The sequence below is a fragment of the Cebus imitator genome, unplaced genomic scaffold (assembly GCF_001604975.1).
Source record: "Cebus imitator isolate Cc_AM_T3 unplaced genomic scaffold, Cebus_imitator-1.0 Scaffold20, whole genome shotgun sequence".
In the NCBI taxonomy this organism is placed as follows: domain Eukaryota; kingdom Metazoa; phylum Chordata; class Mammalia; order Primates; family Cebidae; genus Cebus; species Cebus imitator.
Genome location: NW_016107335.1, coordinates 7,751,630 through 7,765,505, shown reverse-complemented (window position 1 = coordinate 7,765,505; position 13,876 = coordinate 7,751,630). Strand labels below are relative to the sequence as shown.

The window sequence follows — 13,876 nt, the reverse complement described above, 5'->3', positions numbered from 1 at the left end:
GAGTTATTTGATTGTGGATCATATAAAAAGCACTCATTTGGGCCGGGCGCGGTGGCTTGCGTCTGTAATTCCAGCACTTTGGGAGGCCCAGGCAGGTGGATCCCTTGAGCTCAGGAGTTCAAGACCAGCCCTGGCAACATGGCAAAGCCCCATCTCTACAAAAAATACAAAAATTAGTCGGTGTGGTAGCGCACACCTGTGGTCCCAGCTACCCAGAAAGTGAAGCCTGCAGCAAGCCCAGATCAAACCACTGCACTCCAACCTGGGTGACAGAGCAAGATTCTGTTTGAAAAAACAAAACACAACAACAAAAAACACAGAGTCAAGCGCCTGTGCTTCCTAGGAATGATAATGCCTCTCCTTCCCCAGCCTCATTCTAAAAATAAGAACAATTACAAAGAACGTTTATTATGCTCTTTCATTTACGCCATCACATTAAATCCCCCCAACAACCTCTGAGGTGAGTATTATTACCATTTTACAGATGAGGAAACTAAGGTGACAAGCAGCTCTGTTGCCCAGGCTGGAGTGCAGTGGCGCAATCATGGCTCACTGCAACCTCGACCTCCTGGGCTCAAGCGATCCTCTCACCTTGGCCTCTCAAGTAGCTGGGACTATAGGCAAGCACCATTATGCCAGGCTAATTTTTGTGTTTTTTGAATGAGGTTTTTCCACGTTGCCCAGGCTAGTCTGGAATTCCTGAGTTCAAATGATCTCCCAGAGTGCTAGGATTACAGTCCCAGGCATGAGCCACTGCATCCGCTACAATTTTTAAATTTTGTGTAGAGATGGCATCTTCCTATGCTGCCCAGGCTGGTCTCAAACTCCCAGGCACAAGAAATCCTCCTGCCTTGACCTCCTGAAGTACTGGTATTACAGGTGTAAGCCACTGTCCCTCTCCGCGCCAACTCCACCCTGGGATTAGATAGAGAGAAGAACTCAGGATGAGGGGAGAAGAAATAGGGAAAGAGAAATGGGAAAATGGGAGAGAAAAGGAGGTGAGTAAAGAGAGAGGAGAAAAGGACTGGCTAAATTTGAGAAAATCACAGGAGGTCAGTGCTGGAGAATTACCTAGGAACTTAGTAACTGAAAAGACTCTAGATCTGCACTGTTCAATACAGTAGCCTGCAGCCACGTGTGGCTATGGAGCACCTGAAATGTGGCTAGTCTGAATTGAGATTTGTTGTTAAGTGTAAAATACCAGAATTCAAAGCTTCCGTATGACAGAAAGAATGTAAAATATCTCATCAATAATTTTTCATATCAATTACATGTTGAAATGCTTTGGATGTATCTAATAATACAATAAAATATTAAAATTAATTTCATCTATTTTTTTTTTTAGCCTAAAAAATGTGGTTACTAGCTAGATGCAGTGGCTCATGCCAGTAATCTCAGCACTTTGGGAGGCCAAAGCGGGTAGATCACCTGACGTCAGGAGTTCAAGACCAGCCTGGCTAATGTGGTGAAACCCAGTTTCTAGTAAAAGTACAAAAAATTAGCCGGGCGTGGTGTCACGCACCTGTAATCCCAGCTACTCAGGAGACTGAGGCAGGAGAATTGCCTGAACCTGGGAGGTGGAGGTTGCAGTGAGCCGAGATCACACCATTACACTCCAGCTTGGGCAACAAGAGTGAAACTGTTTCTCAAAAAAAAAAAAAAAATTTGGTTACTAAAAAATTTTAAACTATATATATGGCTCACATCTGTTTCTTACACTAGATTTCTACTGGACAGCGTTAGTCTAGAAATCTTCTGACCTTGAGCTAGCTATCTCTGCTGTTTCCCAGAGTCTCTTCCAACAAGTCATTTACCACCTATCATGTACCAGTTGATGAGGAAAGATTCAGTTGCAGTCTAAGGATGAGACTAAAACAGGGACAACGGGTGCTGGTGGTTAATGTATCAGTGAGTTCTATCTTAATACTCCTAGAATGGTGTATATAAGATATACATACAAGATATTCTTGAATGGTTCTTAACTTTACCAGCTCCAGTGTTCCCTTTCAATAACATTTTTTTGAGACAGAGTTTCGCTCTTGTTGCCCAGGCTGGAGTGCAATGGCTCAATCTTGGCTCACTGATTCAAGCAATTCTTCTACCTCAGCCTCCCAAGTAGCTGGGATTATAGGTATGTGCCACCATGCCTGGCTAATTTTTTGTATTTTTTGTAGAGACTGGTTTTCTCCATGTTGGTCAGGCTAGTCTCAAACTCCTGACCTTAGGTGATCTGCCTGCCTGGGCCTCCCAAAGTGCTGGGATTACAGGCGTGAGCCACTGCGCCTGGCCTTAGTAACATTTTTATAACCCCCTGTTTACTATTTTGAAACGAAGTTCATAGATGATATAGCCTAACTACATACATAATTTCAAAACAATGATAGTGTCTGAACCATAAAAGAAGGAAGAAATAAAAGGAAACACTTTATAATAAGATTACAATTTTATTTCAGTATGCTAGAAAGCATAATTAGTCAGATGCTTGTATTTATGCATAGGAGCACCTTGAATGTGACAGTGCAAATGCAGACTGAACGCCATGAATAACACTGTCATCAGTGACACTGTTCTCCAAAATGGTGAGTAACTCCTAGGATATTCCCGAATACATCAAAGTATAATCTTCCTTCTGATAACATGGTGGTTACATTCCTTAAAAATTTAGCACATTTCACACCCCTAAAAGATTACTTTGTTTTTTGTATATAAGACACAGGCGGCCAGGCTTGGTGGCTCATGCCTGTAATCCTAGCACTTTGGGAGGCCGAGGGGGGTGGATCACAAGGTCAAGAGTTCAAGACCAGCCTGGCCAACATGGTAAAACACCATCTCTGCTAAAATTACAAAAATTAGGCAGGCGTGGTGGTGGGTGCCTGTAATCCCAGCTACTAGGGACACTGAGGCAGAGAATTGCTTGAACCTGGGAGGAGGAGGTTGCAGTGTGCAGAGATTGCACCACTGCACTCTAGCCTGGGCAACAGAGTGATACTCCGTCTAGAAAAAAAAAAGACACAGGCACATCAGATGATTATAACCAGTTTTGTTTTGTTTTGTTTTTAATCTATATACATGTTCAATAGGACATGAGAAAGCTGTGTGGAATCAGCACAGTTTTCTTTTAGTAGAGACAGGGTTTCACCATGTTGGCCAGGCTGGGCTTGAAGCCTTGACCTCAGGTGATCCACCCACCTCGGCCTCCCAAAGCGCTGGGATTACAGGTGTGAGCCACTGCGCAGGCCTAGGACAGTTTTCTTGTGTGATACCATCTTGCAATGTGCAAGACATGGAGCCTCCTTGGCCCCTCTCTCCCAATCATTTGATAACAAAATTGCCCAGTACATTTGCAAATTGCTCCTTAGGGGGGTGCCATTCTGGTTGGGGAACCACCGTGGTGGTCCGAAGGCCCTTCCTGTTCCCTGTCCCCCAGACTTGCCTTGGGTTGTTCCCGCACCAGGCTCTAAGATGCCCTGGGCCTTCCCAGTTCTTCTCTAAGCCAATGTTTTCTCTCTTAGGACATTCTAGTGCTCTTTGCCTGGAAAACTGTCCACTTCATGTCTGGATGACTCTTCCTGACCCTTTGGATCTCAGTATTGCCAAATTCCTAATCTAATTTAATACTGTTTAGTTTTTCCACAGGACTCTGTGCTTTTCTGCAATGGATTGGGATTTCTACCCGTTTTATTCTTGCTATGTCAGTGTGCTTATTGCCTGTCTCCCTCAACTCTCAGTTTCCTGAGAGCAGGGACCATGCCTATCTCGTCCACCACTTATTTCCCCAGCACTCACGAAGATGCCCGGATCTTAGCTTCCTTAGATGGACGTACGTGCCTGGAAAACAACAAACACTTCTTAGGTAACTGAAAGGTTGATGGGATTCCCCAGCTAACTGGGAGAAGCACACTCCCGAGGGTGGGGGCATGTTTTTTTCCAGGGCAGATGGGGTTCAGCCGAAGCTACGGGGCATCTTTGGTCCAGTCGGGATTTGCCTGGATTCGCGTCTGTGGGGGCGCACGCGTCTTTCCGGTGGGCGGCCAGTTGGGGACCAGCCACCAGGATCCCAGCCGAGGCTGAGCGCGGTGCAGGGAAGCTGTGGGAGCGACCATAGAGAGAGCGCGCGCTGGCGGAGCGAGCGGCCGGATGCGGTCACCATAGAAACAGGTGACTGACAGGCAGCGGAAGAGGAAGTTGCGGGCCAGGGCTGTGAGGTGGCAGCGGCTGCAGCGGCGGAGCCGGCGCCTCAGCGGGCACTGGGGTCTGTTCCCCCTTCCCCGTCCCTGCTCCCTGCCAGGCGCGCGCGGGACGCCGCTCTTGGTCCCCACGCCCCCGCCCCGCCCCGCCCCGTCCCGGGACGCCGGAGAGCCCCCTGCCGCCCTTTATCCGGCGTCCGCTGGTCCTGGGCCCTGAAACCCGGGCCTCCTCCCCGCGGGGCTTGGGCGTCCCTCTTGGTCCTGCGCTCGCTGCCTCGGTGCTATCTCTGGCGCGGCCTCTGCTCCCACCGACGGGCCTGAGAACGAGGTCTGTGCCTCAGTCTCCCAGCCGCGACCTCCGACCCCGGCTCGCAGAACGATCAGAGCCGGACTCCCGAGCCCCCTTCTCAGCAGCCGGGTGACGTGGCCAGTTTATTTCTGTTTTGAAACGAACGGCGAGGACTCGCGTCGGGCCTTCGTTCTAGGGCTAGACTTGGTGTCTGATCGCCGAGAGGTAGAGCAGGGGCGCCGGGCCCCCGGCAGGGATCCTGTCGGAAGCCGGCTGCGCTTCTGTTTGCGTTCTCAGAATCCTCTCTGTTTGCTTTTGGTTTGTTTCGTTTGGCCTCTGGGGCCCTGGTAAAACCAGGCACCGAATCGCTCGCACACAGCAAGAGCTCCAGTCCCTGCCTGCGGTCTCCTCTCAGCAGCTGGGGTTCCCAGGAGAATGCCCTGCAAGATGGTTCCATCGGCCATGGCGCTCCTGAGAGGCTGTCAGTGCTGAGTCATCGATCCGTCTAGCTCATTCGGGTGGGCAGAACTTGTGTGTGCCATGCGAGTGGCTCCTGGCCGCTCCTGAGTGGGAGGCGGGGTTCCTGTAGCCATTGCGTCTCCTCACGCGACGAGCAGAGTAGAAGGAGGCTCTGGCCCCTTCCCTTGTGCCCGCTGAGCCTGCTGCGGTGGTTCAGCAGCCCCGTCAGTAGCCTGCCTGAGGACCCGTGCCAGAGCCAGGCATTCTTCAGGAAATGCCCACTGAGGCCGGCTCCGGCTCCTCTGGTTGGGGGCTGTTGTTTTTGATTGATCGTGTGCTTTCCCCTAACTTCTTATTGCTTGCTGTCATCTGTTGACTTAGGCCCAGTCTGCAGATGTGTATAGTACTCCTTTTTGGGTTAGCTTTGGCGGTATTTAGTTTTACTTCCTCCTCTTTCTACTGGAAGACAGACCATAGTCCTAGTGTGAGTGAAATTGATTGTTACATGTATTGCCGTGTGGGCTGGGGGTTAGATCCGCACCTTCACAGTTGAAGACCAGGCAGAGGGAGTTGTGAAGACAGGACAGTCAATCTTCTTGGGGATGCTGAGCCTGGAAGCCAGTGTGCCTTGCTCTGTTGTTGGCCTCATTGACCCCAGGTTCCCTGGTTAAAACTTCAGGCCTACCACTGGCCTGGTGCCCATCAATCCATTGATCCTTGAGGTTGTGCCCCGTGGGGCACCCACATGGCAGGGCCTACCACCATGCGACTGAGCTCCCTGTTGGCTCTGCTGCGGCCAGCGCTTCCCCTCATCCTAGGGCTGTCTCTGGGGTGCAGCCTGAGTCTCCTGCGGGTTTCCTGGATCCAGGGGGAGGGAGAAGATCCCTGTGTGGAAGCTGTAGGGGAGCGAGGAGGGCCACAGAATCCAGATTCAAGAGCTCGGCTAGACCAAACTGATGAAGACTTCAAACCCCGGATTGTCCCCTACTACAGGGACCCCAACAAGCCCTACAAGAAGGTGCTCAGGTGAGAGCTACGTGTGTGCATAGTCTCCAGACACTGGCCCTGTTTTGGGCTGGTGTAAATTCTTGCTTCTGCCTTTCTGTTGGCAATTGGTGTCAGGTGACTTGGAGCTATTCTGTCTTATTTCCCATTAATGGTTTTTGTTTTTTCTCTCCTTCTCAGATCTTAGACAGTCTCACTCTTTGGTGTTAAATTAGGCTTAGATGTTCTTGAACAGAGTTGGAATTGCATCTAACCCATCTAATCTATTCTTAGTAGACTCCCTCTCCTCCCAAATCAATTCCAGTGTCAGCTACTTAGTGGATACTCAGTTCAGAACCTAATTAATATTGACAAGGAAGGAAGTTTCTCCCTTCTCAGCCCCAACTCACCCACCCCTAGAGGGAGATGTATATACTGAATAAGCTGGTTTCCTGAAGATGAGGTAGTTGACCCCTGGCACACTGGTCTCTCCACAGGACTCGGTACATCCAGACAGAGCTGGGCTCCCGTGAGCGGTTGCTAGTGGCTGTCCTGACCTCTCGAGCTACACTGTCCACTTTGGCTGTCGCTGTGAACCGTACAGTGGCCCATCACTTCCCTCGGTTACTCTACTTCACTGGGCAGCGGGGAGCCCGGGCTCCAGCAGGGATGCAGGTGGTGTCTCATGGGGATGAGCGGCCAGCCTGGCTCATGTCAGAGACCCTGCGCCACCTTCACACACACTTTGGGGCCGACTACGACTGGTTCTTCATCATGCAGGATGACACATATGTGCAGGCCCCCCGCCTGGCAGCCCTTGCTGGCCACCTCAGCATCAACCAAGACCTATACTTAGGCCGGGCGGAGGAGTTCATTGGTGCAGGCGAGCAGGCCCGGTACTGTCATGGGGGCTTTGGCTACCTGTTGTCACGGAGTCTCCTGCTTCGTCTGCGGCCACATCTGGATGGCTGCCGAGGAGACATTCTCAGTGCCCGTCCTGACGAGTGGCTTGGACGCTGCCTCATTGACTCTCTGGGCGTCGGCTGTGTCTCACAACACCAGGTGACAGCTCTTTCAAGTCAGTCCCAGACCCTGATAAGCTAGTGGGGGATGAGTGATTGGCCTTCCTTCCAGTAGCCCCTCGGAGGCCATTGTTCACCTTTCCTGGCCACTGGCCACCCGGTGGACCCTCGGTTGCTCACTTTGGCAATCTGAGGACCTAGGGCTATCAAAAGTGGTATCTTGTTAGGGACCCCTAAGCAAGACCAAAGGGTGCTGTTACTCACCGCCCTCTTGCACTCCACACCTCCCCCGACATGGCAATGTGGGCATGTCTTAGAGATGACCACTCCTCAGAGAAGTGAGGTGATCACTTTTCCAGCCTAGAGGGCTTCCCTGTTTGTTGTTCTGGAGAAGAGTGGAAGAGCCCAGAGGTGGCATATCCTCTCAAACCAAATTATTGGGAAGATTTTCTATCTTGTGGCTTTCATTTCCTTGAGGAACAATGGGATTCTTTGGGGGAGGAGAGTATCCTTGTTATTATTTTTAGTATTTTATTTCTGTGATTGCTCCTTGCAGAGTGGGGCTAGCCCATAAGGAGTGTGCTGAGAGTATCCGAGAGTGTCCTTAGTTTCCTGCTTGCTTTCTACTTTCCAAAATGCGGGCAGTGAAAGAACCGGGGTTAAGGGAGGTGGTGAAGAGTGCCTCTGTCCTCTGTTCTAACACAGCAGTGCTAACAGAATGTGAACACTGAGTATGGTTAAGGGTGGTTTGGGACTGGCAGCTCTTGTGTGTGGAATTGATTGGTCTGATTGGTCCCTCTAGGGGCAGCAGTATCGCTCATTTGAACTGGCCAAAAATAGGGACCCTGAGAAGGAAGGGAGCTCGGCTTTCCTGAGTGCCTTCGCCGTGCACCCTGTCTCCGAAGGTACCCTCATGTACCGACTCCACAAACGCTTCAGCGCTCTGGAGTTGGAGCGGGCTTACAGTGAAATAGAACAACTGCAGGTGAGCTGAAGAGGAGCAGGTGGGCAGAGGACCACGGTCACAGGGTCAGAGAGAGCCTGAGATGTCCAAGCATACAATGAGTGAGCAGCTGGCAGTGGGGCTGGGCTAGGCTCCGTATAATGGCAGGGCAGGAAAAGGCTGACCACACTGAAATTTATAACAACTACAGGGATAAAGGTCCTTGGGGGTCCAAAGCAATCATAAGGTAAGCTCCCAGGACAACTTGAATGCAGCTAAAGGGGTTTGTAAGTAAACTCAGGATCAAGAAACTCCACACAGTGCTCAGACCGAATAGTTTTAGCTCCTCCTCAATAGTGCCTGTCCACTGAGGAGGCAAAAATTCTGGAAGTGTCCCAAGAAAGCCCAAGGGTAGAAGGTAGAAGAATTCTTAAGTTGAATGTCGGGGTTTGCAGAGGTGGAGTGCAGATGAAAACAAGGGTTGATTATGAAGAGGACGCAGGTCCTTTGGGTATGGAAGAGAAAGGCTGTTGAGCTTCTATTTAAAGATACTTTTACCTGAGCAAAAGCACACTTTCCACTTCTTTCTCATGGCAATTGTGTAAGGCGAATATGATTCCTATTCCATCTGCATTTTAGAGGTGAAGAGTAACATACAGGGGATTCAGTGATTAGCAAGGGACCCCTCACTGTTGATGGAGTTAGTTAGGGCAGAGCTCAGCTATTTGAATCTCAGAGCCCAGGCAGCTGGAGCTGGGTAGGGTCCTGGAGCCGGTACTAACATGAGGCACATTCCCTCCAACCCAGGCTCAGATCCGGAACCTGACGGTGCTGACCCCCGAAGGGGAGGCAGGGCTGAGCTGGCCCATTGGGCTCCCTGCTCCTTTCACACCACACTCTCGCTTTGAGGTGCTGGGCTGGGACTACTTCACAGAGCAGCACACCTTCTCCTGTGCAGATGGGGCTCCGAAGTGCCCACTACAGGGGGCCAGCAGGGCAGACGTAGGTGATGCGTTGGAGACTGCCCTGGAGCAGCTCAATCGGCGCTATCAGCCCCGTCTGCGCTTCCAAAAGCAGCGGCTGCTCAATGGCTACCGGCGCTTCGACCCGGCACGGGGCATGGAGTACACCCTGGACCTACTGTTGGAATGTGTGACTCAGCGTGGGCACCGGCGGGCCCTGGCTCGCAGGGTCAGCCTGCTGCGGCCACTGAGCCGGGTGGAAATCCTCCCCATGCCCTATGTCACTGAGGCCACCCGAGTACAGCTGGTACTACCACTCCTGGTGGCTGAAGCTGCTGCAGCCCCGGCTTTCCTTGAGGCCTTTGCAGCCAATGTCCTGGAGCCACGAGAACATGCGTTGCTCACCCTGTTGCTGGTCTACGGGCCACGAGAAGGTGGCCGTGGAGCTCCAGACCCATTTCTTGGGGTGAAGGCTGTAGCAGCTGAGTTAGAGCGACGGTACCCTGGGACGAGGCTGGCCTGGCTCGCTGTGCGAGCAGAGGCCCCTTCCCAGGTGCGACTCATGGACGTAGTCTCGAAGAAGCACCCCGTGGACACTCTCTTTTTCCTCACCACTGTGTGGACCAGGCCTGGGCCCGAAGTCCTCAACCGCTGTCGCATGAATGCCATCTCTGGCTGGCAGGCCTTCTTTCCAGTCCATTTCCAGGAGTTCAATCCGGCCTTGTCACCACCGAGATCACCCCCAGGGCCCCCGGGGGCTGGCCCTGATCCCCCCTCCCCCCCTGGTGCTGACCCCTCCCGGGGGGCTCCTACAGGGGGCAGATTTGACCGGCAGGCTTCTGCGGAGGGCTGCTTCTACAACACTGACTACCTGGCGGCCCGAGCCAGGCTGGCAGGTGAACTGGCAGGCCAGGAAGAGGAGGAAGCCCTGGAGGGGCTGGAGGTGATGGATGTTTTCCTCCGGTTCTCAGGGCTCCACCTCTTTCGAGCCGTAGAGCCAGGGCTGGTGCAGAAGTTCTCCCTGCGGGACTGCAGCCCACGGCTCAGTGAGGAACTCTACCACCGCTGCCGCCTCAGCAACCTGGAGGGGCTGGGGGGCCGTGCCCAGCTGGCCATGGCTCTCTTTGAGCAGGAGCAGGCCAATAGCACTTAGCCCCTCTCAGGGCCCTAACCTCCTCAGCTTTGCTTTCCCCCGGCCCCAGGAAGGGCAAGGCAAGGTGGTTCACAGATAGCTTGTTGCTGTATTTTTAAAGTATGATAATGTTATTAAACGTGTCTTCTGCTAAACTGTTTTTAGATCTAGGGAAAACTGAGTAAAGAGAAGAATCCAAGGGAAGGGTGTGGGGAGTTTGTCCAGAGGGACCCACTGCCTCCCCATCCACTTTCCCTCCCCCTTCCCTCCCCAGTTTCCAATGACCACATGGCTGCTGTCAGATGAATAACTTTTAATCCAGCCCTGCACCCCAAAGCGGCAGAGGAGTGATGCCAGAGCCTGGGGCGGAGCGCTGGAGCTCTGGGTGCGGCCAGAAGGTCCGTCGTGCTGCTTATTCCCGGGCTCCTAGGTGTTGCGTACAACCAGCGACTGCTCCAGCTCCTGCCTGCGCTGCTGGATCTTTAGAGGAAGTGAGAGCAGGAGCAGGTGTCAGTGTTCCTGGTGAGTGATCAGGACCACCCCACCTCCTGATACTGCCTACCCTGGAAGAGCATCTGGGAGCAGGGGGGCTGCTGCATGGTCAGGTGTTGTGGTGAAGCTTTACTGTGGGGAGCTGTGAGGGCTGCCCACAAGCTGAACAGGGAGGTTTCTCTCGGAGTTGAGGGGGAAGCCTCAGGGCAAGGGACCCTCCATACCTTACAGTAGAAGTAGCGACTGACGGCCTCCTGGGACCAGGGCTGGTGGTAGAATTCAGCCCGGCGCTCCTCTTCGGGGTTGCCAGCTACATCTGTCATCACCTGGGAGGGAGCATGGGATCAGCCCTGAGCCCCGAATCCCCTCACCTGCCCTGGAGTACGTTTACTCTCTTTCCTGATGTGCTTGTCTTCTACTCCAGTACTCCCTGAGTCTCCCTCTCACCTTGAGGTCCCGGCTCTGGGAGCGGAGCAGGTCTTGGACATAGCCTTTGGGGTCCCTGGAGAAGCTTAGCATGAAGTCCCTCTGGATCTTGAGCTGATTTATGGACTCAATCGTCTCATGGATCTGCAGGTAGAAAGATAGACGCTTTCCACCTGGCTGTGGTGATGTGGGAGAGGAGGGGAAAAGGAGGCGGGTGGGAAGGGGAGGGAGAGGGGTTTTCTTCAGTGAAAGACAACCTCTCAGAGCCCCTGATTCCTCCGAAGTCCCAGGGGAGGACGGGATGGGCAGAACTACATTTGGAATAAGGTTCAACCCCAAGTAGCATGGAAGGGCCATGTGTGCCCCACTGGCCCACACTCTGGTCGCTTTTCTTTTCCTTTTTTTTATTTAACTCAGACTGCTCATCTGCAACCACACCCTAGTCTCAGTAAAGTCTGCTTTATCATCCCTGGGTTAATGTACCACTCCGGCTCTGGGCTTGGGCCCCACCTTACTGTCCAGAGCACTGATCTCCTGCTGGTTGGCTGTGGACAGGAGGAAGCTGCTCATCTGCCCCTTTAATGGCTCCTCCACCTCCACGTCAATGTCTGAAGGGTCCACGCTGCCAGGGAAGTGCAGCCCTCGGTGTTCATGATGCCCCCATAGAGGCCCCAGGGCCCCGGGGTGGGGGCAGCTCCAACAGGGAGGGAGAAAATATGGGAGTGGGAGGAGAGGGAGGGGCAGGGAAGGCAGGAATGAGATCATTCCCTGGTCTGAGAAGCAAGCTGGGGCCACCTCACCTGATGACATGGTTGATGACAATTGGGTCAGGGGGCAGTAGCAGGGCTGTGAGGCGCTGGGGAATCTCAGAAAACTTCAGCCGGGGACAATCAAAAATCTAGCGAGACAGTTGGGGAGAGAGAGATCACTCTTCTCTTAAAGAGATCATCACGCAGTTGTAGATCCTTTTGTTGTAGAAAGGCCTCAAGAAGCTGAGAGCGAGTCTGATTCCTCAGTGCACATGGGGATGGGATTGGAGTTGGGCTGGTCTGGTGGTGGAGCCACCAGCCCGGCTGACAAGGCCTGGGGTGGGTCAGTGTGGGGCAGGCTGAGAGTGCAGGCCCTGGGTCAGTCTGTGTATCGGTCCTGCCTCTCCCATCACTATGCAACTGTGAGCAAGCTGACACCTCGGGCCTCAGTGTCTTCATCTCTAGAGTGGGGATGAAAACAATACCTATTTCAGGGTTGTCGTGAGAAGTCGGTGAACTAATACACATAAAGTGCTTGGAACAGTGCCTGGCACATGGTAAGTGCCCAATAAATATCAACTACTATTTTTACTCCTCAGGTTTATCTGCCGTATTTATTTTAAAATGCATTAATAAGAATACTCTCTGTTTTGATGGAATTTCGCCAAGTCACTTTTGCAGCAATTTGACCTTCCCTAACTGCCCAGGAAAGTAGATGGGGCAGGTATTGTCACTCCACTTCAAAGATAAGGAAACAAGGTTCAGAATTTCTGAGTCACTTACCCAGAGTCCAGACTCAGGACTAGAACCTGGGGATCCTAACTCCAAGCGCCAAGAATATTACATTCCAGAAAGCAGTTGGCTTTGTAGGGTTCCATGTCTTCCTAACTTGGGGGAGCTAAAATGGATTGGCTGCAGCACAGAGTTAATCCACAGTAGGGCCTGAACTAGAATCCTGGTTGGTCTCTGGGCTCCAAGACCATAACTCTGTATTGCTTCTGCTACTCAGGAATCTAGAAGGGAGGGTGGTAGTTACCTTGGTAGAGGTACTTCCCCTGCTGGAGAACTCTGCCTGCTCCCCAGATCCCTGGGTTCAGGAGAGAGGTTACCTGCTGGAAATACTTGTCCCCATTGATGTATTCCTTATCATGGGAGTCTTGCAGCCTGTTGGTCTTCACATACTGCCACAGGGCCTGAACGATGGCTGAGCGGCTCTGTGTGTGCAATCCCAGCAGCCGTGCTAGGCGGGGATCCAGTTTGAACTGGGGAGGCTGGGAAAAGGGGACTGTGAAAGTTAGATCAAAGGGAGAGAATGGAAGGAGCCCAGGGCCAGGCCATTCAGGACTAGGGGGATGTGCTGATTGAGGGAAAGACAGGGTTGGGAAGGGAGGGAGGTCTGTCAAGATGGACCACTTTGGGATCTAGGCCTGCCCTGAGGGCCTCATGTGACATGTGCGGGGCAGCATGGCAGGTGCAGACCTGGTAGTCCAGCATGAGGAGCAGTGTGCAGCGCACACTCAGGTCCCCGGGCCGTTTCACCTGGAAGCCATCCGTCTCCTGGGTCGTGGGTGTCCGATGCCACTGTCCAGGAGAGAAGAGCTGGGTCACCCAAAGGCCTGTCTGAAGTGGTGGGGCCCAGGACACTAGGGTGGTCCCTGACCCAAATCTGGGCTGGTTCTTCAGGGATTCTGGCCTGTGGGAGGGTGGCAGTTCAAGGGCAGAGGGGATCTTTGTCTTACCTCAACGAGGTGGTTGTCAGGGCCATAAAGATCTTTGTCCAGCTCGATGACCAAACTCTTGAAGAAAGAAGAGAACTTCCGCTTCTGTTTGCTGGGCTGTGGGAGAGAAACAGGGACTGTGGGTGCAGAACAGGGACTGGGGGGCAGAAGGCCAAGTTGGCAGCAAACAGGGCAGTGGGCTTAGATGAAATCCTCTGCACCCCGAATGTCTCTAGGCCTGCCCTGATCTGGCCCAGGCTGACTCTCTAGCCCTTAGTGCAGACACCTAGTTCTGTTCTCAGTGCAGCCCATGCCCACCCTAGGACACCTGGAGAGACCTGCGCCGGGACGTACATCATCCAGGAGCTTCCCCTCTACCCGCAGCTCCCAGGAGGCAATGCTGCCATCGGAATCCTCAGCATCCGGCTTCGCAGGGTTAAAAGTGTTGGAGATATAAAGACGCAGCTTCCGCTTTTGCTGTAGAAATAAGAGTGTAGAACCAAGCGAATGCTG

General features: G+C 52.8%; 2 protein-coding genes across 4 annotated transcripts in view; one reads left to right on the top strand and one right to left on the bottom strand.

Moving 5' to 3' along the window:
• The first annotated feature begins 4,228 nt into the window (after window positions 1-4,228).
• Window positions 4,229-10,133, top strand: CHPF2 (chondroitin polymerizing factor 2). 2 transcript variants are annotated; one of them, XM_017520190.2, is made up of 4 exons: window positions 4,229-5,961; window positions 6,417-6,981; window positions 7,744-7,926; window positions 8,692-10,133. In XM_017520190.2, the coding sequence occupies exons 1-4, from the start codon at window positions 5,681-5,683 to the stop codon at window positions 9,997-9,999; spliced, it is 2,337 nt and encodes a 778-aa protein (XP_017375679.1). In that variant the 5' UTR covers window positions 4,229-5,680; the 3' UTR covers window positions 10,000-10,133. The 2 variants fall into 2 exon arrangements, with proteins under 2 accessions (XP_017375679.1, XP_017375689.1); XM_017520200.2 differs by lacking the exon at window positions 7,744-7,926.
• Window positions 10,134-10,274: 141 nt separating this feature from the next.
• Window positions 10,275-13,876, bottom strand: part of SMARCD3 (SWI/SNF related, matrix associated, actin dependent regulator of chromatin, subfamily d, member 3) — a 38,059-nt gene continuing 34,457 nt past the window's right edge. For both annotated transcript variants that reach the window (XM_017520207.1, XM_017520205.1), the window contains 9 exons: window positions 13,718-13,840; window positions 13,385-13,480; window positions 13,125-13,226; window positions 12,755-12,916; window positions 11,697-11,794; window positions 11,407-11,518; window positions 10,918-11,040; window positions 10,695-10,796; window positions 10,275-10,458 (listed from right to left, as the gene is read on the bottom strand). In XM_017520207.1, coding sequence (XP_017375696.1) covers window positions 10,405-10,458; window positions 10,695-10,796; window positions 10,918-11,040; window positions 11,407-11,518; window positions 11,697-11,794; window positions 12,755-12,916; window positions 13,125-13,226; window positions 13,385-13,480; window positions 13,718-13,840 — 972 coding nt within the window. In that variant the 3' untranslated portion in view covers window positions 10,275-10,404. The remainder of the gene's footprint in view (window positions 10,459-10,694; window positions 10,797-10,917; window positions 11,041-11,406; window positions 11,519-11,696; window positions 11,795-12,754; window positions 12,917-13,124; window positions 13,227-13,384; window positions 13,481-13,717; window positions 13,841-13,876) is intronic.

What these genes read in the sequence shown, in the direction of transcription:
- CHPF2 (XM_017520190.2), top strand. Translation starts at nt 5,681, where the DNA reads ATGGCAGGGCCTACCACCATGCGACTGAGCTCCCTGTTGGCTCTGCTG. An exon ending in GCTGTGTCTCACAACACCAG is followed by an intron (nt 6,982 to 7,743) that starts GTGACAGCTCTT and finishes TGGTCCCTCTAG; the next exon opens with GGGCAGCAGTATCGCTCATT. An exon ending in GTGAAATAGAACAACTGCAG is followed by an intron (nt 7,927 to 8,691) that starts GTGAGCTGAAGA and finishes CCTCCAACCCAG; the next exon opens with GCTCAGATCCGGAACCTGAC.